Source organism: Anolis carolinensis, chromosome 4 (assembly GCF_035594765.1).
Source record: "Anolis carolinensis isolate JA03-04 chromosome 4, rAnoCar3.1.pri, whole genome shotgun sequence".
Lineage (NCBI taxonomy): Eukaryota > Metazoa > Chordata > Lepidosauria > Squamata > Dactyloidae > Anolis > Anolis carolinensis.
In genome coordinates, this window is record NC_085844.1 from 210,376,462 (window position 1) to 210,402,092 (window position 25,631).

Below are 25,631 nucleotides of genomic sequence, written 5' to 3' on the forward strand. Positions count from 1 at the left end.
TTGGCCGGCCATTCCTCGTCGGTCTGGCCCTCCCCTTCCTTCCACTCGGGTAGCCTGGGGAAAGGTGCCACCTCCTGTCCGTATACTATTTCGAATGGGGCACGACCTGTGGCCGAATGTACGGCCCCGTTAAAAGCCATCTCAGCAAACGGTAGAAGGTCCGCCCAATCATCCTGTCTATAATTGGTGTACATCCTTAAGAATTGGCACAGTGTCTGTTGGGTACGTTCGACCCCCCCGTTGGTCGCGGGATGAAAGGCCGAGCTCAGGTTCCTTTCTGCTCCTAACAGCTGTAAGAATTTTCCCCAAAATTTTGCAGTAAATTGGACTCCCCGGTCGCTAATTATTTTGTCGGGACACCCATGTAGGCGATATACATGCTTCACATACAAATCAGCAAGTTTTTCAGCTGAAGGGAGTTTTGGCAGGGCCACAAAGTGTGCCTGTTTTGAGAATAGGTCCAATATTGTCCAAATGTATCTGTGGCCTCTGCTGGGGGGTAGTTCGCCTACAAAATCCATGGCTACGCATTCCCATGGCCTCATGGGCTCCACCACCTTCTGCAATAGCCCCTGGGGCTTCCCCGGTGGTGTTTTTCCCTCTGCACATAATTCACACTGCGTGACGTACCCCCTGGCGTCTTTCCTCATTCCGGGCCACCAGCATTGTTTGGCCAACAGTTTAATAGTCCTGGTGGGGCCTAGATGACCCGCACCTTTGTTATCATGGTACTTCCTTAACATTTCTCGTCTTAAACATTCAGGGATATACAATTTCTTATTTACAAACACCAAATCCCCACACAATTCTCCCTTTTCTTTGTTAGTTTGTAACCATTTGTCCATTCCATACGCTCGCTTCAACTCTTCCTCCCATATTTCTCCTCCCCCCGTGGAAATGGCAGTACGTTTGTTTTCTTTGGCCGCTTGTGCTCGAGTTAGTACTGCCAGGCCCCATTGCTTATCTAGGAATAGGCTCCCTTCAGATTCCTGAATTCCTCCCCCGTGCTGAGGCATCCGAGAGAGAGCGTCAGCGAGTATGTTATGTTTCCCCTGGAAGAATCTGAGTCTGAAATCAAAACGGCTGAAATATTGGGCCCATCTAATTTGCTTCGCCGATAGTTTACGAGGGGATCTTAGATACTGTAAATTTCTATGATCAGTCCACACCTCAAACGGTGTTCCACTTCCTTCCAGAAAGTGTCTCCAGCACTCTAGTGCTTTTAGAATAGCTAAGGCTTCTCTCTCCCAAATTGGCCAGTTTTTTTCTGTATCGCTAAACTTTTTTGACAGATAGCCACATGGCTTCAGGTTCCCCCCCTCGTCTTTCTGTAGCAGAACTGCCCCATATGCCCGGTCTGACGCATCGCAATGTAATACAAAGGCTTTAGACATATCAGGGTGCTGTAGGACAGGCTCCTCAGTAAAACGCTTTTTAAGGGCTTCGAAAGCTTCCTGGCATTCTATTGTCCAGGTCAGTTTGGCCCCTGGGGCCTTCACTTTGGCTGTTTCTCCCCTGCCTTTAGTCTTTAACAAATCCGTTAATGGCAAAGTGAGGCGCGCAAAGTCCTTGATAAATGTTCTATAGAAGTTTGCGAACCCTAGGAAAGATTGCAGCTGCTTCCGTGTTTTGGGGGCTTCCCACCCCCTCACGTCTTCTACCTTCGCAGGGTCCATCGCCACTCCCTGGGAGGAAATCCTATACCCCAGAAAGTCTATCTGGTCTTTATTGAACTCGCACTTGGCAAGCTTCGCATACAGTTTTGCTTCTCTCAACTTTTGCAGGACTTCCCTGACTAGTTCTATGTGTTGCTCCTTAGTCCGAGATATTATCAATATGTCATCTAAAAAAACAAAGACTCCCTTGTACAACAATGGATGCAACACTTCGTTGATTAATTGCATGAACGCGGCACCTCCGCCGCACAACCCGAAGGGGAGCACACGATAATTGAATAATCCGAATGCACAGGAGAAGGCCGTCTTCCACCTGTCCTCTGGTTTGATCTGCAATTTATGGTACGCTTCAATTAAGTCCAATTTAGTGAATATCTGTCCCTCCGATAACTGGGCGATCAAGTCCTTCACTAAGGGTAGGGGGTATTTATTTACAGAACTGATTGCATTCAGGCCCCTGTAGTCGATGCAGAGCCTCAGCGTTTGGTCCTTTTTCCGCCTGAACAACACAGGCGCCCCTAAAGGGGAATTTGAAGGCTCTATGAAACCCCTCGCTAGGTTTTTATCAATGTATTTTCTCAGTTCCTCCTTTTCCCTAGCCGACATTGGGTATATTTTTGCCTTGGGAAGCTCTGCTCCTGGGACTAGCTCTATCTTCACTTCAACTCTCCGCTTCGGTGGGAAACTGTCTGCTTCCTTCTCATCAAATACGTCCACAAAATCCCGATACTCTGGGGGTAATTTATCTGCCAGTTCTGCTATCCTGATAGAGTCTTCCTCCCCCCTTTTCCCCGGCTCCCTCTCCACTTCCTGGCTCCCTTCTTCCAACTTCATCCTGAAGATCATGCTCTTATCCTCCCAGTTGATTTGCGGGTTGGCCTGCCCCAGCCATGGCATGCCTAGTATAACATTATAGCTGGCTATTTGTGATATCACAAATGATACCTTTCCTTCCCAACTCCCTATCTTACACTTTACATCTTCGGCACTGTACTTAGCTAATGATCCCGATGCTGTGGATCCGTCCAACTGCGAAAAAGCTATTGGGGATTCTAGGTTCGTTCTTTCGCATCCCAATCCCTCGGCTAATTCAGGGGAGATGATGTTCCTGGAACATCCACAATCCACAAATGCTTTGCAGGTTGCTTGTTTGCTGCCACTTTCAAGCTGAATGGGGACCACTATCATGGCTTTGTCCTGACTTACCAACCCCCCCGAGTGGTGCCTCATCGGTGGTTCTTCCTCGGCGCGTTTCCCTGCCACGGCTCTTGGTTTGGGCGGGCCTCCGCCTTCCCCTTTTCTCTGCCAGCACTCGGCAGCCCTGTGGCCCAAACGGCCGCACACGAAGCAGCCCCTCCTGCTGGTGCTCACGTTCCCTGTCGGCTCCGTTCTCCTCCCGGCTGGGGTTGATCCCTCCTTCCGGCTCCCCTCTTTCATCTGCGGCCGCTGCTGTAGCCCTCCTCGGTGCCTCCTCGCCTGGGCCAGCGATGTCTCGATGCGCCCCGCCAGCTGAATCCATCCGCGCAGTGTGTCAGGCTCATCACGATGCACCGCCCAGGAGAGGATCTCCCGCCTGAGCCCCTCTTTGAAGAGTTCTATCTTTGTCACTGCAGACCATTCCGGCACCTTTTCAGCGAGGCATTGGAACTCCTCCGCATACTCAGATACCGACCTCTGCCCCTGGGAGACGGTCTTCAACTTCTCCCTCGCCCGGATCTGCTCCAGTGGATCTCGGAAACGGGTCTCCAGGGCCCCCATAAAGCGTCGGAGTGACCCCAGACATGGGTCGCGCCGCGCGTGCAGTTGAACGTACCAGCTAGCCGCTCCCCTCTTCAACACTGCACCAATGGCCCGTACCCGGCTGGATTCCGTTCTAAAAGTGTGAGCATTGTCCTCCATATAGCCCCTCACTGTGGTCAGGAAAAAATCCAGTTCAGAGGACTCTCCCCCAAACTCGATCCTTAGTTCCTCTCGTCTCGGTAGGGGTCCCTGTGGTGGCAATCCCCAATTCTCCGCCCGTCGCAAGCCCCCTTGCGGACCAGTGGGCCCCGCTGCTGCTTCTCTTGGCCCTGTGCCACGCCCGGCATTCGCCAGGGGCACCAGGGTCTCAGCTGGGAGCGTAGCCGGGATTCTCGGAGGCTTTTCCCCTTCGTCGTCACTCTCCTCCACCCGCGTCAGGCTTGTTTGGATCTTGGGCCGGGCGCCGGGCTCCTTTCGCATTTCCCTTCCCTTCGGTGCTGGGAGGTCTGCAAAGCCCTGGCTGCTTCCCATGCTCACGTCCCACATTGAGCTAGCCCGAAGTTCCCTTCCTCTCTCCGGCTCCGCCAAAACTGCCAGGCGCTCCATCGCCCTCGACATCACTGCCAGGGTGGTCTCCATCGCCGACATCCTCTCCTCCAGAAACACCATCCTCTGTGGGCCTGGGGAAGGTGAACCTTCCTCTCCTCCGGTGCTATCTCCCCGCACCACTCCGCGCCTCTGGGTTACCCCATTTGGCTGGGCATAAGCGGTGGATGACGCCAGGGCCGCCAGCTGGTGGAACTCAGCGTCCGGCTCGGGAGTGGCCCTTTCCGACCTTCCTCCTCCTGCGCCCAAGAGCTCTTCATCCTCCACTTGCATGTTACACCTCACCGCTACAGCGGGATGGTGTCCGTATTCTTGGCTTAGTGTCAGCTCACCACAGCCGCTCCTGAATGAACACACAAGACTCTCTGTGATATCACCAGAAACTTTTACTGTAGGAAACATGAACATCAGAAAAGCCAAGAATGGGATACTACGGCCAACCCTCCTTTATATACCCTCCCCCTCATTTGAACAGTCTCTTCCCGCTCAGTAAAACCCCGCGCAAATTCCCCGCCAAGTCCAGCAGCCGTTTCTTCTCCAAGTCCTGAGCCGCAGGTGTCTTATCAATGTCAGTGACCCTGAAACTCAGAGCCACATCCAGGCTCTAGTAGCAGGGTTCTGACAGGGCCCCATTGAGGTGGTGTGGGGGAGAAGGAAGAACGGTCACCAACAACCCAGGGAGAAGCGCAACAGAGTTATTGCGACCCTGGAGAGGAATAGGTGTGGTAGTCTTCAGGACAGACCCCTCAACCTTAAGGTCCTGCTTCTGAATGCCAGATCCGTCAATGGTAAGACAGCTATCATCCAGGATTTGATCCTGGAGGAGGGGGCGGATCTGGCATGTATTACCGAGACATGGTTGGATGAACCGGGTGGGGTGAATCTCACCCAGCTGTGTCCACCGGGTTTCGGGGTCCATCAGCAGGCCAGGGTTGAGGGGCGGGGAGGAGGAGTTGCGGTGATCTTCCGGCAGTCCATCGCCCTGATCAGATGCACCGTTCCACAATCTATGAGGTTTGAATGTGTTCTGCTGAAGGTGGGAGCCCGAGACAGCTTGGGGATTCTGTTGGTGTACCGTCCACCCCGCGACCCAGCAGTCTCCCTGTCTGAGCTAGCAGAAGTGGTCTCTAATGCGGCCTTGGTCTCCCAACAACTCATAGTTTTGGGAGACTTTAACATTCATGCCGAGACCACATTAACAGGTGCAGCTCAGGATTTCATGGTTGCCATGACGACCATGGGGCTGACTCAAGTTATATCTAGGCCCACACATCAGGCGGGACACACGTTGGACCTTGTCTTCATTGTGGACGGTGGGACAGTCAGAGTGGAAGAACAAAACATCCTTCCATTGTCATGGTCTGACCATCATCTGATCTGTTTAAGTTTCGCCGTGTCTTCTAACCTCCGCAGGGGTGGTGGACCCATTAAGATGGTCCGCCCCAGGAGGCTGATGGATCCAGATGGACTCCTGAGGTCTCTTGGGGATCTTCCTGTTCTGGAGACTGGCGATCCTGTCGATGTCCTGGCTGATCGCTATAATAGTGAGCTGGCTAGGGCACTTGACACGATCGCTCCCGAACGTCCCCTCTCGCTGCGTAGAGTCACGTCAACCCCTTCGTTCACTGAGGAGCTGGCCGTGATGAAGCGTACGAGGAGGGGACTAGAGTGCATCTGGAGAAAATCTCAGGATGTGTCCGACCAAGCACGGGCTAAAGCCGCTATTAAGGCTTACTCCGTGGCTCTGCGAGCAGCCAGGAAAGCTTTCACGACTGCCCGCATAGCGTCTGCAGCCAATAGGCCATCGGAGTTGTTCCGAGTTGTTGGAGAGCTCCTGCGGCCTCCTGAGGCCCAGGAGCTTCCCGATGACTTGGCGACTCGGTGTAGCGATTTCGCACACCACTTCGCAGGCAAAGTTGCTCAGATACGTCATGAGTTGGACTCCAGCTTGACTGTGGTTTCAGCGGAGGTAACCGAGGCACCTGTCGGTTCCATCTTATGGGATTCTTTCCGGCTTGTTCTTCCTGATGACGTGGAGGGGATTCTTGGGTCTGTGAGGGCGACCACGTGTGCTCTGGATCCTTGTCCCTCTTGGCTGGTTAAACTGGCCAAAGATGGGTTGTTGGAGTGGTTTGTGGCTATAATAAATGCCTCCTTGGGTCAGGGGTCATTTCCATCCTGTTTTAAGCAAGCGGTGGTAAAACCGTTACTAAAAAAGACCTCGCTAGACCCATCGGTTTGCGACAATTACAGACCAATCTCCAACCTTCCATTTTTGGGCAAGGTTCTGGAGCGGGTGGTTGCCACGCAGCTCCAGGAGTTCCTCGATGACACTGATTTTCTGGACCGCTCGCAGTCTGGTTTCAGGCCTGGGCACAGTACTGAGACGGCTTTGGTCGCCTTGGTGGATGACCTCCGCAGGGAGCTGGACAGGGGGAGTGTGACCCTGCTGGTTCTCCTGGATATCTCAGCGGCTTTCGATACCATCGACCATGGTATCCTTCTGGGGAGGCTCTCCGGGATGGGGCTCGGGGGCACGGTTCTGCTGTGGCTCCAGTCCTTCCTGGAGGGTCGTTCCCAGATGGTGAAGCTGGGGGACACCTGCTCGGACCCCTGGCCATTGACCTGTGGGGTTCCGCAGGGGTCTATTTTATCCCCCATGCTATTTAACATCTACATGAAACCGCTGGGAGAGGTCATCCGGAGTTTTGGAGGGCGTTGCCATCTCTACGCAGATGACACGCAAATCCACTATTCCTTTCCACCTGACTCCAAGGAAGCCCCTCGGGTGCTGAATCAGTGCCTGGCCGCTGTGGCGGACTGGATGAGGAGGAACAAGCTGAGGATCAATCCTGACAAGACAGAGGCCCTCCTGGTCAATCGTGCGTCGGGTCGGGGTATTGGGTGGCAACCTGTGCTGGACGGGGTTGCACTCCCCCTGAAACCACAGGTCCGCAGTTTGGGGGTCCTCCTGGATTCAGCGTTGACGCTTGAAGCACAGGTGTCGGCGGTGGCCGGGAGGGCTTTCGCACAACTCAAACTTGTGCGCCAACTGCGACCATACCTCGTGAAGTCTGATTTGACCACGGTGGTCCATGCCTTAGTTGCCTCTAGACTGGACTACTGTAATGCACTCTACGTGGGGCTTCCCTTGAAGACGGCCCGGAAATTACAATTGGTCCAACGCTCGGCAGCAAGATTAATAACGGGGGCAAATTACAGGGAGAGATCCACTCCCTTGTTTAAGGAGCTCCACTGGCTGCCGTTCATCTTCCGGTCCCAATTCAAGGTGCAGACCATCATCTATAAAGCCCTGAACGGTTTGGGACCCACCTACCTCCGTGACCGTATCTCCTTCCATAAACCTGCCCGTTCTTTGCGATCATCCGGGGAGGCCCTGTTATCACCATTGCCTATATCCCAGGCACGCCTTGTAAGTACAAGGGAGAGGGCCTTCTCTGCTGTGGCCCCCCGACTGTGGAACTCACTACCTACTGAAATAAGGCAAGCTCCCACTCTGTTAGCTTTTAGGAGAGAATTGAAAACATGGCTCTTCCGTTGTGCTTTCGGTGAGTAATTTCTGTCATATATCTCCGTATTACTCCCCTCCGAACATCTATCCTCTAGATTACCCCTTCCAAATGTCCCTGCCCATAGTGGAGTACTCCTCTGTCCCTCTCACTCCGGGTTTTATCTCTGTGTTCAAGCGGCCTGCCCTTGCTTTATTGTTTTTTGATTTTTTGATGTTCTGTTTATTATTATTTATTGTATTTTAAATGGTGTTATGATATGTTGTTTTTATATTTTATTATGTTGTATTGCTCTGGGCATGGCCCCATGTTAGCCGCCCCGAGTCCCCATTGGGGAGATGGTGGCGGGGTATAAATAAAGTTTTATTATTATTATTATTATTATTATTATTATTATTATTATTATTATTATTAAGGAATAGAAGGAATAAAACAAAAATAAGCAGAATATATAGTCCAACTATAGACCTTCTGGGAAAGGTCAAAAATAGTCCAGTATTATGAGAGCCAATGTCCAGTATTAGAGTTTAAAGATAATAATCCAGTAAACCGAAACACACTCAAACTTCCAAGCAGTTTGAGTGGGGAATAATCCAGGTCTTTTTCAATAGTCTCAGGAAGTCAGTTCAAGGCAAGGAGTTCAAGACAAGGCAAGGAAAAAAGACAAGACAAGGCTGGAAATAGTGGATCCAAGCGTGGTCCGAACTTTGCAAGAAGGCGAGGCACTGCGCCCAGTCAACTCGAGAGTAAGCGCCACAAGGACTAGAGGCGACGTTAATGCTCCAACTGACACGTTGACACCGCGCTGGCTGGCTAGCGCGCAGAACTTTTAAGGGACTTCAAATCTCCCTTCAAAACAGGTGTCCAACACTTTTCCCAGGGGAAAAACTGGCTAAAGACAGCATCTGCACCAGATGCAAGCCTCCCTGGAAACTCTCAAGGGAAACGAGTTAATCAGCATTCTCTCTGGCAGCTAATCTCGCGTTTCTCCTCAAGCTGGCCTTCTCCGAGCGACTTGATTCCCAAAACAGCCTCCTTTGAAAAGGAGGGGAAACACTGGGAACAGACTCGGCTTCAAGGGCTTTTTTAATGAGCTCTGGGCTTGAATTGTCAACAGGGAGCATCTGGAAGGAAGCGGACTCTTGCTGAGTCGGCAAAAATCCTGTATCCTCATCGCTTTGGTCCGCAACGAGTACAGGGTCATGACCCGAAGTTCTCTGTGACGTCACACCTGCCCCCTTTCCTTGGCTCTGCAGGGCTTGATTTGGCTCCCAGCTGAATCAAACCCCGCAGTGCCAAAAAGACAGTCACAACTCTAATTCACTAAGGGTGCAACTATTACGTGGTGAAAGTCAAAAATTTTGCCTTCCCCTTAGGGGAGAGTGACTATTATGTGATAAATATGGTATTTTTGAATCAAGTTTGATTCTGCAACACAGTTGTCTATCCATTCCTGTTGTCTCTAGCTATACTTATCTCTTTCTATTAATACTACCCAAACACTAATCTTTTGTTAGGTTCACATCAATCTCTTGAATACCTTTAATACTTCTGTAATGGTTTCTGCATACCTATTTTCCATTCCAATATCCAATCCATAATACGTGTTTGCTATTGTCTCATTTTTTGCAACTGCACATTAGCCTATCAGCTTTCCAAGTACTGCAGAATCCTACCTTCCAACTGCTAATTTTGGACCTGTCTGGAAGAGCCCTGAGGGTGCACCACTTATTGTCAACTTTTCCTACTATTAATCCTAGAAAAAAAAGGCATTTTGGAATCAATAGAGTATTAAAAATCAGAGAGTGCAATTAAAATATGCTGTGTTCTTCCCTCCAGTGATTAATAACTTATTCCTTAATGGTACTGCAAATACCCATTAGAGTGCTGAAAATCTACAAATTCTCTGGCCTTAAACTACAGTACTAATGGGAAAGGCAAGAGCAAAATAGGCATAATCTTGGAATGTCTGTTAGCAGCCATAACACACGACATATTACTGGTACATCATGCGGCCATCTCAATACAGACCAAACTCCTTCTTCCCTGCAGTACAAGATGGATTGAATTACACATGCACTAAAGTGGTTATATGATAGCATTAGCAGTTCTGTGAGAAACCACCAGTGTGTGAACTGAAATGGCAGAGTAGGTAGATTTGGGGTCTTTGGCAATACCCAGAGAATTGAGAAATGGCCCACTTTGGAAGAAGTAAAGTATTCATTGATTAATCAATTAAAGTCAATTAGTTGATTAACCATTACCAATATAATAAATTTATACCAATAAAATGTCATCTCCCACGGGAAAGGAATTCCAGAAGCATTTTCATAGACAACAACTAACTTCAACAAATGGATAAAGTAGATTGCAGTAGGTATAGGCATACAACTTTGGCTGGCACCTTTTCTGCTGGTACTGTTATTTGCCCTGTTCCTGTATTTATTTATTATTTATTTACAGTATTTATATTCTGCCCTTCTCACCCCGAAGGGGACTCAGGGCAGATTACAATGAACATATATATGGCAAACATTCGATGCCATCAGACAAACAACATACAGTATAGACACACACAGAGGCAATTTTAACATTTCCAGATTCATGAGGGTATGCTCGATTCCGACCACAGGGGAGCTGTTGCTTCATCATCCACGAGTGACATCGAGTGATGTACTTCCTCATTCCTTTCCACGTGCTGCTGACAGTTTTATGGTGTTGTAAATTAGTTAAATTAGCCTCCCCCATAAAGCGTACCTAAATTTCCTAGTTGACAGATGCAACTGTCTTTTGGGCTGCTTAGGTAAACAGAAAGCCGAGCTATTTAATGGTCGGAGGCTTAACCTGACCCGGGCTTCAAACTCATGACCTCTCGGTCAGTAGTGATTTACTGCAGCTGGTTACTAGCCAGCTGTGCCACAGTCCGGCCCATTCAATCTGTAATTCAGCTATCTTCAACATGTATTTTAACTATGGGTCAAATGGGATATTAAGAGAAACCCATAGGCCTCTCCCACAATGGATGCACATCTCTGGAATCAGTCCCATAAATAGAAACATGTTCACCTTCCACTAATTTTCCTGTTTACCTCCCAGCATAGTGTACTGGTTTAAGCATTTGGACTACGATCTGGAGACCAGTGTTCTATTTCTCCCTTGCCATTGAAATTCACTAGGTGACCTTGGGAGAGTCATGCACTCTCAGTCCCTGCCTTAGAGGAATCATAAATTGGAAATAACTTGAAAGCACATTAACTAATAATAAAACAAAGCATCCTAAATACAGGTAGGTAAGAAAAAGACAAATGTACATTATCAACCATTTTTGCATAACTACACAAGAAATGTGTTGTTACCCCAGATTACTATGCCTTAAGATCTTGTGGGAAGGCACGTCTCCCAGCAGCAACGGGTCTTATAAAATCAACATAGAAGGATATGTTGGAAAGTCAGCAGATATGGACAGCTTGGTTCTATTGGCCAGTTAGGGTGAATTTCTACCCCTCAACTACAGTAGAGTCTTGCTTATCCAAACCTTCGCTTATCCAGCATTCTGTATTATCCAACACAGTCTGCCTTTTAGTAGTCAATGTTTTTGTAGTCAAATGTTTTCAATACATTGTGATGTTTTGGTGCTAAAGTCGTAAATACAGTAAATACTACATAATGTTACCATGGATTGAATTGCTTTTTCTGCCGATTTGTTGTAAAGCATGATGTTTTGGTGCTTAATTTGTAAAACCATAATGTAATTTGGCATTTAATCGGCTTTTCCTTAATCCCTCCTTATTATCCAACATTTTCGCTTATCCAATGTTCTGCCGGCCTGTTTATGTTGGATAAGCGAGACTCTACTGTACTTGGTAACACTGGGACTAGAAACTACTCCAGGTTGCTGGGTCAATGTAATGGACAATGGAGCAGTTTCAGGATCCCTCTGGGTACCAGGCAAGTGGAAGGGTGGCACTAGCCTTCAATCAATCTCTCCTTAAAGGGTTACTTTTACCGAGGTTTCCACCTAAATATGTAAGAAAGTTCCCAGCTTCAGCAAGAGGAAGCAATCATCTGAAAGGCAGAAGCGTAAGTACTCGTGAAGTGTAGGACCCCAAGGGAAATGGACTTTGCCTTGAATTGATGAAGGAAAGAGACTAGCCCTGGGCCTGTAATGTAATGAGGCCTTTGAAGTGTTAATGTGTTCTTATAACTGTCAGCAAAGCATTCCTGAGCTATATTGTACAACATAACTGTATGGACTTCAAGGAACAGGAAGGATTTCGTGCTCCTCCCCTGAAAGAGTGTATCACTCTTCTCCACAAAGGTATGATAATGCCAGCTTCGCAATATTTTTAATGCCAGATCAAGATGTTTTTACTCGCCCAGGTGCTTTAATTGGGACTATGAGGATCAAACTGTTTCACTGCTTTAGCTGCCTCTGAAGGGTTTTATCCTGAGAATTTTGGTTTTAGTTTACTTCTCTACAACTGCTTTGGCCAGAAGAATGAAAGACTGTTGAAATATGTTTTAAATAAATAACAAAAACCAGTGGAGCATAGGCAAAGTAAATTTTCAAATATATCAGCTATTAAAACAGAGCAGAGAAGAAGTAGTAATGGCGTGAGCAACAAGAAAAAGGTTGCGAGACAACAATGGCAAACTCTGTTAAATTGTTTTGTGAATTTGCCAAAACTGTGTCCTATTATCAAAGGAAATGGGTGGTTCCAAAAATGCCCCCATTGCCGCTGGGTTCTACTGATTTCTCAGCAGCTCCTGTGATCCTATTATTGCCTGCTTGGGGATTCAGTGCCATTGTTAAAATGAATAGCACAAGTCTGCTTTCACCATTGGAAATACGTAGTAGTACCCACGCAATGCAGCAAGGAAATGGTATTAAATAGAAAGGACAATGTTAACTTGATACTTTAATATATAGCCTGAGATTTTAATCACATGGAGAATAAGTTCAGGCCAAAGAAGGCAAAAGAAAAGATCTGCTTGCATGAGAGATGCTTCATACAGTACATTTTGCTGTGATTATTACCACACAACAAGATCTCATATCTACAGCAGCTTTGCACCTGTAAAATCTAGTCTTTAACTATACAGGCTTAAATGGATCAAAAATACCTTAGGATAAGGACAGACATAACTCCTATTCTGTTATTTTAAAAAGAAAATGAGCTATTTTGAAAGCCCAGTTTCCAGACAGGGAGGGGGGTTGCTCTTTTGGAGGAGCCAGCTCTTCACAGTGTGGACTGGCTGGCACCATATGATGCAACCAGGAAACAGCAACCCAGATTTCCAAAGCAGCTTTGCACTTTTTAAAAGAGGAAACATTGCTTTAAATCAGATGAAAGAACTCCGAACCATTTTTTGCCATGTCCGGTAGGGGATTCTAGAACTTTTAGCTAAATATATTTTCCAATATCTGGATTTACAACTGAAAAAGCGACATTTTAAAAATAAAATAAAGATGACAGACTACTCAAAGAAGGATGGTAAGACTAACAAATGAGTTAACATTTTATTCACTGGTATTGTTTTGTATATCTTTAATTTTTGCTCCATTGTCCACATTGACTCTTTTTTTTTTTTACATTAGCTCTGTCTTCACCCCTAACGTCTCCACTGTAAATAAACTAACTAAATGTAAATATGGGAAAAGGTAAAAATCCAAACATTATTGTCAGTCAGTATAGAGCTACTGAATCAATAGGAACTTAACAAGTCAACACTTTTGTAAATTCTCTTGATTCAGAGAATTAACTTTACTTGGGACTAACAACTGGATTTAGGCCTGAATCTTTACTATTTCAACAAGAACAATTCAGACGAAGTGTAAATAAATTTCACTGCTTCCCTCTAGTAGTTTTCCTTAGCAGTCACAAATTCTTAACAGTTTTCTGAGCTACAATTTCAGAGGAGGAGAAGGAAGAATCTTGTCCTTCCCAGTGGAAGGCAGCCCAGGCCAAGGTTCACATAGGACTTTTCACAGAATCACAGAGATGGAAGGGGGCTCATGGGCCATGGAGTCCAATCCCCTGATCAATGTTGGATCTCCAGCTAGACCATCCCTGGAAAGTAGTTATCCAATCTCTTGAAGATGCCTGGAGAAGGCATCTCTCTACCCCACCATCTATCTACTGCTAAACCACACACACTATTAAGATGTTTCTTCTAATATTCAACTGAAATCTCCTCTCCAGGAACTTCAAACCACAATACCTGGTCTTACTCTCTGTCCCATGCTCTCGTTGACAATCCTTGAGTTTTAAAGAATGCAATCATGTCAGTCCTCAGTCTTCTTTTCACCAAACCAAATGCCCAGCGCTCCTTCAATCTTTCTCTGGGGACCCTCAAATATGAGGTACCATGTCTCCCTGCCCTAGAGCTTCAAATACATTATAATAAGCCTCCATTCCAATGCATTTCCAGAGAGAAAATTCAAATTAGCTCAGAGACCTACTCTTGAATTGACATAAATGGGACTGAGATGCTTATCTAGAACCTCTCTATTGTTTGCTACCCTAGAACTGAGTTAAGATAATTCCAGAAGATCCCAAATTTTGAGATGGGGGAAGTTTCAGAGCTGTTGCTGGATTGCCCTAGTCAGCATAACCAATTGTGTTGGAAACTGTAGTTTAACCAGATCTGGAAGGCCACAGAATTCCTCTTCCTACTTTAAAGAAGGATTGCTTTCTAAGTCTAAGCAAAGTTACAGACTTGGGGAAGTGTATTTCCCTAGGGACCATTTTTATGCAGCTCTGGAAATGTGCCCATGTTAAAAGAGACCCATAGTGTTCCTTTAGAATCCTTCTTTTTTCTTCCCTCTAGATTACGGATCAGCTGCACTGCCTAGGCACCGCAAGACACAGAGCTCTGGGAAAAGTGTGTTGATATCAAAACAATGTCAAGGATAAACAAATGTGCCCCATTGTGGTTGTTTATTTCCTTCACTGTTTCTATGGTTTCACTCACAGGCTATTTTCTTTTACTGGCTGGTTGGTGTGGGTATTTGGATCTGGGAGATGTGTTATATCAGCAATTTAAAGGGATGTTTGTTCTTCGGGAATTTAGAGATAAAACATTTCTGATTTCATGGAAAAATTCTGGTCTGTACGCAGCAAAGTAGAGAACTCTTGTGAGCTCAACAGAAGAATTTGAGAAATTTAATTCAAAATATTAACAAGACAAAGAGCAAACCATGCTCATTACATTGCCTAAAATGCACTTGGTCTCAGTGATAATTTCTTTACCATGTGATTAAAGATGCTAAAATGAAAAGCTACTTCTGAGAAAGAAGATCACAGCTCTGCAGGCAGGATATCAGGTAAAAGAGCGAATTACCTTCATAAAGACTATAGTTGTTTGTAAAAGAATAAGTTTGAAAACTTTTAACAAATTAACAATTAACAAATTAACACGATTAACGAATTATCCCACTTAGCCAAACAGTGATGTCTTGTTGTAGATTAGAAATAAACTTCCAGTCTTATTACGCTAACAAAATTTACCAGATAAAATTAGGTCTTGGGCTTTCCTTATGGAAAAAAGACAAGTGTTTGCTCACTATAATGTTAAAATTCAGCTCCAGTCATCTAACGTTGAATTTTAGAGCTGACAGACATTTTATTGGCTGATTTCTCCTTGCCAGTTCTTTGCAGCCATCCTTGGGACTATGCATTGTCTTGGCTAGTTAATGACGGGGAGGGAGGAGACAGAGTTGCTACTGGTGTCAACTCTAGTACGTCTGTCTCTGCCTGCGTCTGTCTCTGTTCTATGTTATGACATTGAATGTTTGCCTTATATGTGCAATGTGATCTGCCCTGAGTCCCCTTCAGGGTGAGAAGGGCGGAATATAAATACTGTAAATAAATAAATAAATAAATAAATACATAAATAATATCAAAAGGAAAAAGTGTGATTACTTGAGGGGGGTTTGGGGGGGGGGGGAGAGAGAAAATCACTGGGTTCAGTCACTTTAAAAAGGTATTGTTTCCAAAGGTATACATTTCTAACAAACTACTGGCTTTCAACCTTTAGTGTTCCAGATCTTTGCAACTCCCAGAATCTCTGGTTATTGTCCATGAAAGCAGAACCTTCCGGGAGTTCAGGTGTCAAGGAGCTCAAGAAGCAAAGGTTTAGAATCACCATTTAAATTACTGTCTTTGGAGATGCACATTTGCTGCTAGGTTCTAGAAAGTGATATAGAACTAATGTTTGAATTGTATGTTTTCATTTGTACTCATAGAATTGGTATTTTGGAAAAGGAAGGTTTCATAATAGCACTTTCAAGACCAACCCAACCCAAATGTCTTGTATCACAACAGGAGCAACTCAGAACAACTGAGATTGCACCTACACTGTGGATTTCATTTGAACTGTCATGACTCAGTGTTATGGAACTCTGGGATTTGTAGAGGCACCAGCACTTGTTGGCAGAGGAGGCTAAAGTGTCTTGTAAAACTGCATTCTCTCCCCCCCCCCCCCCAATGTTAGAGGAGAATATGACAGCAAAATATAAAGCATATAAATTAATATGCATTCAAAGTCACAGTGCATTTGTCTAAAAAAGATATTAAAAGAAATTTATAGTATAAGCTTTTGTGGACTCAAGTCTATAACTACAAATGTCTTCATGCAAATTATCAGAAATCAATATGGAAAGCACATTCATGTGACAAATGTAAAGCGTACAGCACAAATCATACTGCAAGTGAAAGAACGATTCCACAATCATAAGCTAGAATGATGCAAAATGAGCAATGGATGGAGTTGTAATAAAAACATAATGTAAATAAAAGAGAATGTGGTTCAAAAGACAGTAAATGCTTCAGGTCACCCTCCCAGTGCTTACTGGTAAAAAATTGTTGAAATGGAATATTAATTACAATTCCTGTATGCTCAATGCCAAGGTTTAAGCAACTTTTTCTTATTTCCTTCCTATTTTGTACTGTTACCTTTTATTTACATTCATATTTGGTTACAGTTCTGCTCACTGCATGTTTTGCAGGTCATTTATAGTTTAGTTCATCCATGTTATCTTAATACCCTCATTCTATGTTTACCCAGTACTTTCACTTGTAGCTAGATAGACGTTTGTGTTGTATACATTCAATTTGTTACATTTACCACATGGGTGTGCTTTCCATAATGAGTTATGTTATATTCTCCCCACCCCCCCCCCCACCCCAGTTGTGATCCTCTAGCATTTCTGTTGTGCTTTGTTTTTGATGGCTGTTGTTATCTGTTATTTGGACTTGCAATCCCAGCAGCTCCAACTCAGCATGGCCAATTGTGGAGGCATCTGGGATTCACAGTTCATCAGAATCTGGAGGGGCACAGGATTCCCATTTCCATCAAAAACCAAGCACATTGTTCAGAGATAGAATCATTCCAGTTGATACCACTCAAGCAAGGAAACTTGGAACAGCCTTTTTAACCACAACAAAAGGGATGGGGATCAATGTGATTACTACTGGTATTACCTCCCACTGCAGCCATGACTTCCATATCAGTCTATTTTTTATTGCGCTCTTTAGTAATTCTGTCAAGAGCACTCGTCTCCTTAACTAATCCATCAAAAAGTGAGGGGTGACAGAAACTTTAACCTGTATTTTCTCACTTATGCCTGAACGATGAGATTTGATTGTTGAAGACATATGTTTATAATCCTGTGTGTCAGAACTTAATATAGATTTGCTGCTCTTCCACGATATGAATACATTTTAATAGACTACAGCTGCTTGCTCTCTTTAATAGTTGGAAAGCCACTTGTTTGCTTACTGAAATATTCTGCTTTTTCAGTGTTAGGAGGGGGAAAGGGTTTGCCCCAGAGGAACATGCTGATATTGATCTGTTGATTTTTTTTTCTTTTGTGACATACAGGTTCAGGAGAAAATAGCCTGTATGACTACATTTCATACGAGCTATCATCACAATACATTACACTTCTGAAGGTAATATACATCGCACTGAGTTACGAGATTGCTGCACATAACTTGAAAAACTAGCTTTGGGCTAAGGGGACACTTCAATGAGAAAAGCACGAGTGAGGCATGGCATAAAAGCCCCCATGAAGAGCCACAGTAGTGACCCCACTTGCACCACAAATAAAGGAAGGCTGACCAATTCTGGTCAAAGGATGGATCTCTACTATCTGTACAATTACTCTTTTGTTCAAATACACACAAGGATCATGATGCACATACCACTAGGGAAGCTTTATAAAATGGCTAGGCTTTCTTGTCAGCATTCTAACCAATGCTGATTGATCTTTGCTCTTTAAAACACATAGTGGTTTCTTGTTAACTGGTTTCCCATGATGGAAAGAAGACAGAACACAACACTCTTCTCTTAAAACCACATCATGATCATGTGCTCATTGGAGGCATTTGCACATTTGTGCCATTGTGGGTTCCAGACTCTTTTTATTTGCATCAATTGGAGCAGTCCTGCTTTGCTTGTGATTCTAGCTAGCAAGTATGATCTAAATCAAAAGGCCAAATAAAGGTGAGGGACATTTTCATGCGAAGCAGAAATCCACGCCTTTCCTAATAACTCCATCAGCTTCAAACAAAAAGCACTGTAAAATGACACACAGATGAAGACACCAATAAAAGTAACAAAGAGTGTGGGAGAAAATTAATTAAAGTTCCCAAAACCCTCCATCCACTACATTCTGGGAGATGAAGTAAAAATGAAAATTTCCAAACATTGCATGGAATAAAATTATTCCAATCTCTGAATAGGCATTGGAGGGTTTGATAAGACAGTATACCTTATTCCATTCTCTGCCCATTTGGTGCCCTCAAGACTAGATAATAATTTCCATTATCCTTGATCTTTAGCTATACTGACTAATGATGATGACCACTATAATAGCAAACACCTAGAGAATAGTAGGCTGGGAAAGGGTGACCAATGTTTGGTCCTCCATGGCCTCCAAATGTCATGCACACCACTGCCTATGCTGGCTGGGTCTGATGGGACCTTCAGTCCAACAATACCTGGAGAACCCCACAGTTTCCCAGCTAGGCCATAGCACACTGAATGACACAATGTCTACAGCAGGCCACTTGCTTCTGAACAACTTCTGTGGCACACAACATATCAGGGCTCAGTAACATTATCTTCCGTCTCCTAACAGAAGCATCCATCAACAGGGCATCTCTCAATGCAGAAAGACCACAAGCAGAAAAAAAGGAGGGCAGCCCCAAAGCAAAGGTCCAACATGAAGGGGAAGCTTTGTTTTCCTTCCCCGAAATCTTGCCCATCCTCATCAGTTGTCAAGGCACCAAGTTGTCAAGGACTTTTAGGCTCAGATCAGAGGGAAGCACCGCAGAGTGGTGAGCATCTCTTACTTCTCCTCTCTCTTGTTTGGATTTTCACTACTTACAACCCAAAGGGACTCAGCACTATGGGATTTACAGTATAGCTGATCGGCATCTCTTGTCTGTAAGCTCAGAGAGGATAAAAAAAAAAGCTCAGCTGGTGGCAGGCAGAGGGTTGCACCTACATTGTAGAACTGATGTACTTTGACATGACTTCAACTGTCAGGGCTCAAAGCTATGGAATCAGGGGAGTTGGAGTTTGGTGATGTACCAGCACTGTTCGCCAGAGAAGGCGAATGATGACTCCAACACCATTGATTCCACCCCCAAGAGTGGTGTCAAACTGCATTAATTCTACAGTGTAGCTGCATTCTGGGGCTCCAAGGCTGAATGGGCGCGCACAAAAGGCACTATTTCACAGGCTTGGACACCCAGCTCTGCCCCCCACCTCCTTCCGTCCCTTGCATCCCCTTGAAAGAGACTGACCCAGAAGATGAAGTTGAAAACGAAGAGCAGGAACTTGATGCAGCGCACCCCTCCTTGCACTCGCCCCATGGCTGCCGGCGGCGGGTTGCTTCTTGGTCTCCTTCCACAGGCTCCAAGGCAGAGGACCCGGCGTCGCTGACAAGCGCCTTCCTGATGCTGCTGGAGCCAGGCTGATGCTTCTCTCCGGAGGGGAAGGGGGAGGGAGGGAGGGAGGGAGGGGGCGAGGAGGGCGGAGCTCCGGGAAGGAGGCAGGTGCCAGGCCGGGTGGGCGCCACACTCAAGAATCAGGGCAGTTTGACTCCGCTTCAGCTGCCATGGCTCAAGGCGAGGGCATCCTGGGCACCAGCGCTCCTTGGCAGACAAGGCTGAAGAGCTTGTAAAACTGCAACTCCAGTCATTCCATAGCATTGTGCCAGGATGGGTAAAGTGGTGCCAGACTGCATTCATTCTACAGTGTAGATCAGGCATGGGCAAACTTGGGCCCTCCAGGTGTTTCGGACTTCAACTCCCACAATTCCTAACAGCCGGTAGGCTGTTAGGAATTGTGGGAGTTGAAGTCCGAAACACCTGGAGGGCCCAAGTTTGCCCATGCCTGGTGTAGATGCACCCAGGTTCAGTCCCAGTTCCATTTCCTTCCCCAGGTTGGGTTTCTAAGTCTGGGTGTACACTGATATAGAATGCAGTTTGAACTACAGTATATGGTCAACATAGACACTTATGATCCAGTTTGAACTGCATTATAGGGGTCTACATTGACCATATAATGCAGTCCAAGAAAGAGGGGCCTGGGGCACAAGGTGGCATTAATTGCTCCAGTGCAGTGGTTCTCAACCTGTGAGCCCCCAGATATTTTGGCCTTCAACTCTCAGAAATCCCAAAAACTGGTATACTAGCTGGGATTTTTGGGAATTGTAGGCCAAAACACCTGGGGACCCATAGATTAAGAACCACTGCTCCAGTGGGATTGGCTGAGGCTGAGAGGATTATTAGAAGCTAATGTTAGAAGTTAGAAGTCAGTTGAGGCTTGGGTTTCTTTGGAAGTAGAATGTTGTTAAAGAGAGCTGTTGTTAAACAGAACAAAGAAGAGGGGGGAAGAAACTCAACTATTCTATTTGCTTTATGTCTTCATTTTCTGAGTGCAGGGAGGTTTTAAAGGAGTAGTTAGTTTGAATTTTCTGCAACCAGAAGTGGTTCTATCTATTTCTATGACTATGATTTTCCCCGTCAAGCTGCGTCATTTTCAGACCCAGTTTTAGTAAGACACCCCTCATCCTGAGGCTGCTCCAACACTGGATTGCATTAAAACAAATATTCTTAGCATGAAATGAAATATATATATATATATATATATATATATATAAGCTTATAACATTGTCACTTGCTCTGAGGTCAGTGAGACTCTTTATGGCCAGCAGCTGTGAGCAACATATCATTAGTTTGTCCTGAAAACCTTTTTTATTTACCATCAAAGGAAATACAGTAGAGTTTCGCTTATCCAACGTAAACGGGCCGGCAGAACGTTGGATAAGTGAATATGTTGGATAATAAGGAGAGATTAAGGAAAAGCCTATTAAACATTAAATTAGGTTATGATTTTACAAATTAAGCACCGAAACATCATGTTATCCAACAAGTTTGACATAAAAAAGTAGTTCAATATGCAGTAATGCTATGTAGCAATTACTGTATTTATGAATTTAAAACCAAAATGTCACGATGTATTGAAAACATTGACTACAAAAATGTGTTGGATAATCCAGAATGTTGGATAAGCGAGTGTTGGATAAGTGAGACTCTACTGTATTTGCTTTGCTTATTAAAGCAAACTCCAAACCTCTGGTCTCAGAATCAGAGGGCTTATTTGGGCGTTATAGTCTCTCCGTTTCTCTCTACTGTGTCTCCAATACCCAGTCTTGCTGCTCCTCATTTCTTAGAGGGAGTTGGACAGGTTACATTTTAGTACTACAACTCCACAATCCCTCAATTTAGCATGGTCTATCTTTGAAGTGGCGAAGTGTGTTAAAGCACTGAGCTGCTGAACTTGCAGACCGAAAGATCCCAGGTTCAAATCCCCGGAGCGGAGTGAGCGCCCGCTGTTGCTCCAGCTTCTGCCAACCTAGCAGTTCGAAAACATGCCAATATAAGTAGATCAATAGGTACCGCTCCAGCGGGAAGGTAACAGCGCTCCATGCAGTCATGCTGGCCACATGACCTTGGAGGTGTCTACAGAACGCCTGCTCTTCAGCTTAGAAATGGAGATGAGCACCAACCCCAAGAGTCAGACATGACTAGACTTAACATCAGGGGAAACATTTACCTTTACCTTTATCTTTTGCTATGGAAAGCTTGCACATATCCCGGCTCACTGCAAGATTCTGTGGTTGCCTAAAATCACATGGAGATTTGTCATACCTTGAGCAGTTTCCTTACTATTCCATTCAAAGATTCAGAGGGCATTGGGACAAGGCACTAATGGGAAATGATGGACAAATAAGGTCAGAAAGCATACTTGTATTGTACAGTCATATAATTCTGATAGCAGAAGCCTTAAACCATAAGGGGTGCAATGCTTGAAGAGGTAACTATAGAATCACCAGACTGTAAAGATTTGTGGAGGAGCACAAATAGGGGCAGGGAAGCGATAGCTCTTGAGAAGTTTTTACACTGCAACTCCCATCAGCCTTAGCCAGCATATTCAACAGATGATGTTTGGGAACTGCACTTTGACTCACCTCTCATGTACAACAAGAAAAGGCTACTTTACAGCCTCATCCTAATTTCAAAGCATTGGTCTATCTACCTTGGTATCATTGACATGGACTAGCAGCATTGTCCTGAGGGATTTTTTAACCCTGGGAAGGAATCAATATCATATATATATTAAAAATTAGTCCATCTAGATCGGTAATAAATATACTGATTGGCAGCAGTTTTCCAGAGGTATTCTTTTCCAAGACGCTCAGAGGTGCCAGAATTTGAATCTACGACAATTTGCATTCAAATCGTGCTCTACTGCTGAGCAAAAGTCTTTGGCATTAAAAGCTCTGGAGTGAGATAAGCAGGTTCTTTGATATAAACTTTGCAAGGTGGAACAATACTATTTTTGGGATGCAAGCTATGAGTGTGTTCCTTCGGGTGAAATGATCATTTCATAGGAAAAATTGATCCCAATAGAAAGCCAAGAAGATACCCGAAGAGCTACATACTTGCAAGCCATTGTAAAATAATGTAATAGAAAGGAGTTATTGTGTTATTTTAGAGATGAGGGGGTCATCAGAAATTCACAGCCCCCTCTTTGGCTTTCCAGATTATGGATGGATGTTTCAGCTGAACCCTCCTCTTATGGGACCTGCAGATAAGATGTGGTTTTCTCAAGTCCATGAAGGTGAATCACAAGCAGGATAGGGCTGGCCTCAAGCTCTGTGTATCAGCTGCAGTATGAACACTTATTTCTCTGCCCCAAACTGTGACTCCAGTGCTCCCTCCCAAATTGCCAGTTTCTAAGGAAGGACTGACTCGTATCCCAAATAAGGCAATGTGTCTAAATTAGAAACTGTCACCACTGAAGGCATGGCAGAGGCCCAAAGTGAGAGCCAGCCCCATACCTCTCCTGTTACAAAGAAAACCTCAGCATCATCAACACACCACTTTGCTGTGTTTTCTAAGCCCCACCTCCTGGGAAAGCCCTGGGTATATCCTCAAAGGCTGCTTGTGCTGGGCTGTGGGTGGGTGGGGAACCTCGGCCGGGTTGTCAGCCTGACTTGTCCGCACCCGTGGAGGCAACAATGTTGCCCCTGGCTGTGTTGTTCTGTTGTGTTTTGTTTTCCAGTCGTTGTCAGGGAGCTGAGAATCCGGGACAGAAGCCTTTTCGGAAAAGTCCTCTTTTAGTTCTCTGGCTTTGGGGAACCTAAGGGGAAAAGATATAGCCAGTTTTCTGGGCATATTCTGGGCAGCAGAATCTAATTTCTGCAGCAATTTAATTCTGTTAACAATCCACATCCCTTTGGCAAATAGCAGGACTGTCTGGAAGAACTAAGGTGAAACAAGGGACAATTCTATATAGAGGTCTCTTGTGATATCTGTTCATCAGGATGAGAGTTTCAAATTAAAGTGGAATTATTGTTTGCATTCTGCATGGGTGAACTAATCTTAACAACAAATCTGCTTTCAGTCTTCATACTCTCACAGTGTTGCCTGAACTTTCCTTGTTCAATTCCACTCCTTCCAGTTCTGCTTCCCTTAAAAACTCTTACCATTCAGAACCCGAAAGGCTCCCCGCAGGACTGGTCTCAGCGTCAGACAGGGCAAAGCAACTACATCTTGAGCATCCCTTATCTGGAATGCCAAAATTCGAAATACTCCAAAATTGTCCACATGGGTGGTTGAGATAATGACACCTTTGCTTTCTAGTGTTTCAGTGTTCACAAGCTGGGTTTTGTGCAAAAAATCATCAAAATATTCTATAAAATGACCCCCAGGCTATGTGTATGTGTCTATGAAACAACAACAACAACAACAACAACAACAACAATATTTCTTACCCACCTCTCCTTGCGGCTCAAGGTGGGTTACAACAAAATTTAAAAAACATGAACATTGCAAAAAGTCAACAAATATGCATACTTCTATAGAAGATCCACATTAAAACTGCATTTCTATAAAATACATATTAAAATAAATGGATTTCACGTTTAGACTTGGGTCCCATCCCAAAGATGGGATGTATATACACATTGTGTACATGTGTGCAAATACAGGTCTTCCAAAATCTGGGGGGAAATTGCAATCGGAAACACTTTCTGATCCCTAGCATTTTGGATAAGGGATACTCATCGTGGAGCTTGAAGACTGGCAAATAGTTCATATTCTCACCCTGATGGACTTGCCTCCTGCTTGCCTCACTGTGCTGCTATTGCTTCACACAGGTCATTTCCTTTTCTCATTTTGTGGCACTTGCATCTTTCTACACTATGTTCCCCTTCATTTCCTTCTTCACTTCCTTCACCCTGTGTCACTTCTCTCAGTGGACTATTGTCTGTTTAATGATCTGCTCTAGAATCCCTTTTGATATTGATGTCAGGCTGACTGGTTTGTAATTTTTCTTTTTCTCATTTTGAAGATGGGGACTTCTCCTGTTCTGAAGGAATTCCCTAAAATGATTGCCAGTGTCTCTGAAATTACTTCTGCTAATTCATTTAATGCGCTTGGGTGTAGTTTGTTTGGCTCTGGAGAGTAGAGTAGCCAGGCATTGCTGAATTGTCTCTTTAATTTAAAAATATAATGTGTTTCATTTCCCCTACTGCATGACCTGTCCCATTTTCCTTAGGTTAAACACTTTCCCCCCTTTTGGGAGAAAACATAGGCAAAGAAGGTGTTGAACAGTTTTGCCTTTTCTCTGTCTCATTTCATCATCTTCTCCATGCAATGGTCCTACCGTTTCCTTGTATTTCCTTTTGCTATGAATACAAACAAAAATTGCCCTTTTATTGTTTTAAATGTCTATATTTGTTACTGGACAGACAGCTCTTTTTCCATAGGCTTTGAGTTTAGGCTTTTTTCTTTTGGGCCACCAGTGCTGCCATGAACTATCAGCCTCAAGGGGGTTGAATTGCCCCTTTCCTCCAGCACAAGGCAAAACTGCTTTTAAATGAAGAACTGTGGTGACAACCAACCCAGTGTTTCTTTTCCCTGTGCGGTGCTTTGCCAAGTTTTTTGCCTGGGCTGTTTTCCCATATTCCAAGGCAGAGATTGTCAGGCTTGTCCAACTCAAACACTGGACGCTGTGAAGCAGGGAACCCTCCAAACAGCAAGATGGAAAAAATCCCCTCCTTGTCTGTCCCCTTCTCATTCTGAATATTTACTGTTAACACGTTCCTTTGATAAGTCCCCGCATTTGATATTTATAGACTGCATTTCCCTAAAGCTTGGACTCCTGGTCTAATTTTAAACACCACAACTTTAAAGTCATCCCAGGGTAGTATTTTTTGTTACAGAGAAGTTCAAGTTGCCATTTGGAATTGTTGTAAGCAAACAGTCCCTTTTAGTGCAGGCAGCTTAGGCTCCAGTTTTAATTATTATTGTGTTTGAAACTATTATTATGGGTTTATGTATATAACTTTGTGCTCAGAGGTTCCCACAAAAAATTACTCAATCTGTCTATTGCATTTTATTCTATTATACCAGCACAAAGATTTTTAATAAATATATGAGAGAGAATAATCTTGGTAGCTGGTCTCAGGCTTCTGGCTCCATTTCTGCTCTCT

General features: G+C 44.8%; 1 protein-coding gene across 1 annotated transcript in view; it reads right to left on the reverse strand.

The window, feature by feature from the left end:
- The window catches only part of tspan2 (tetraspanin 2), a 75,718-nt gene extending 56,151 nt beyond the window's left edge, over positions 1-19,567 (reverse strand). The window contains exon 1 of the mRNA XM_008109867.3: positions 19,369-19,567. Coding sequence (XP_008108074.1) covers positions 19,369-19,437 — 69 coding nt within the window. The 5' untranslated portion in view covers positions 19,438-19,567. The remainder of the gene's footprint in view (positions 1-19,368) is intronic.
- Between the last annotated feature and the right edge of the window lie 6,064 nt (positions 19,568-25,631).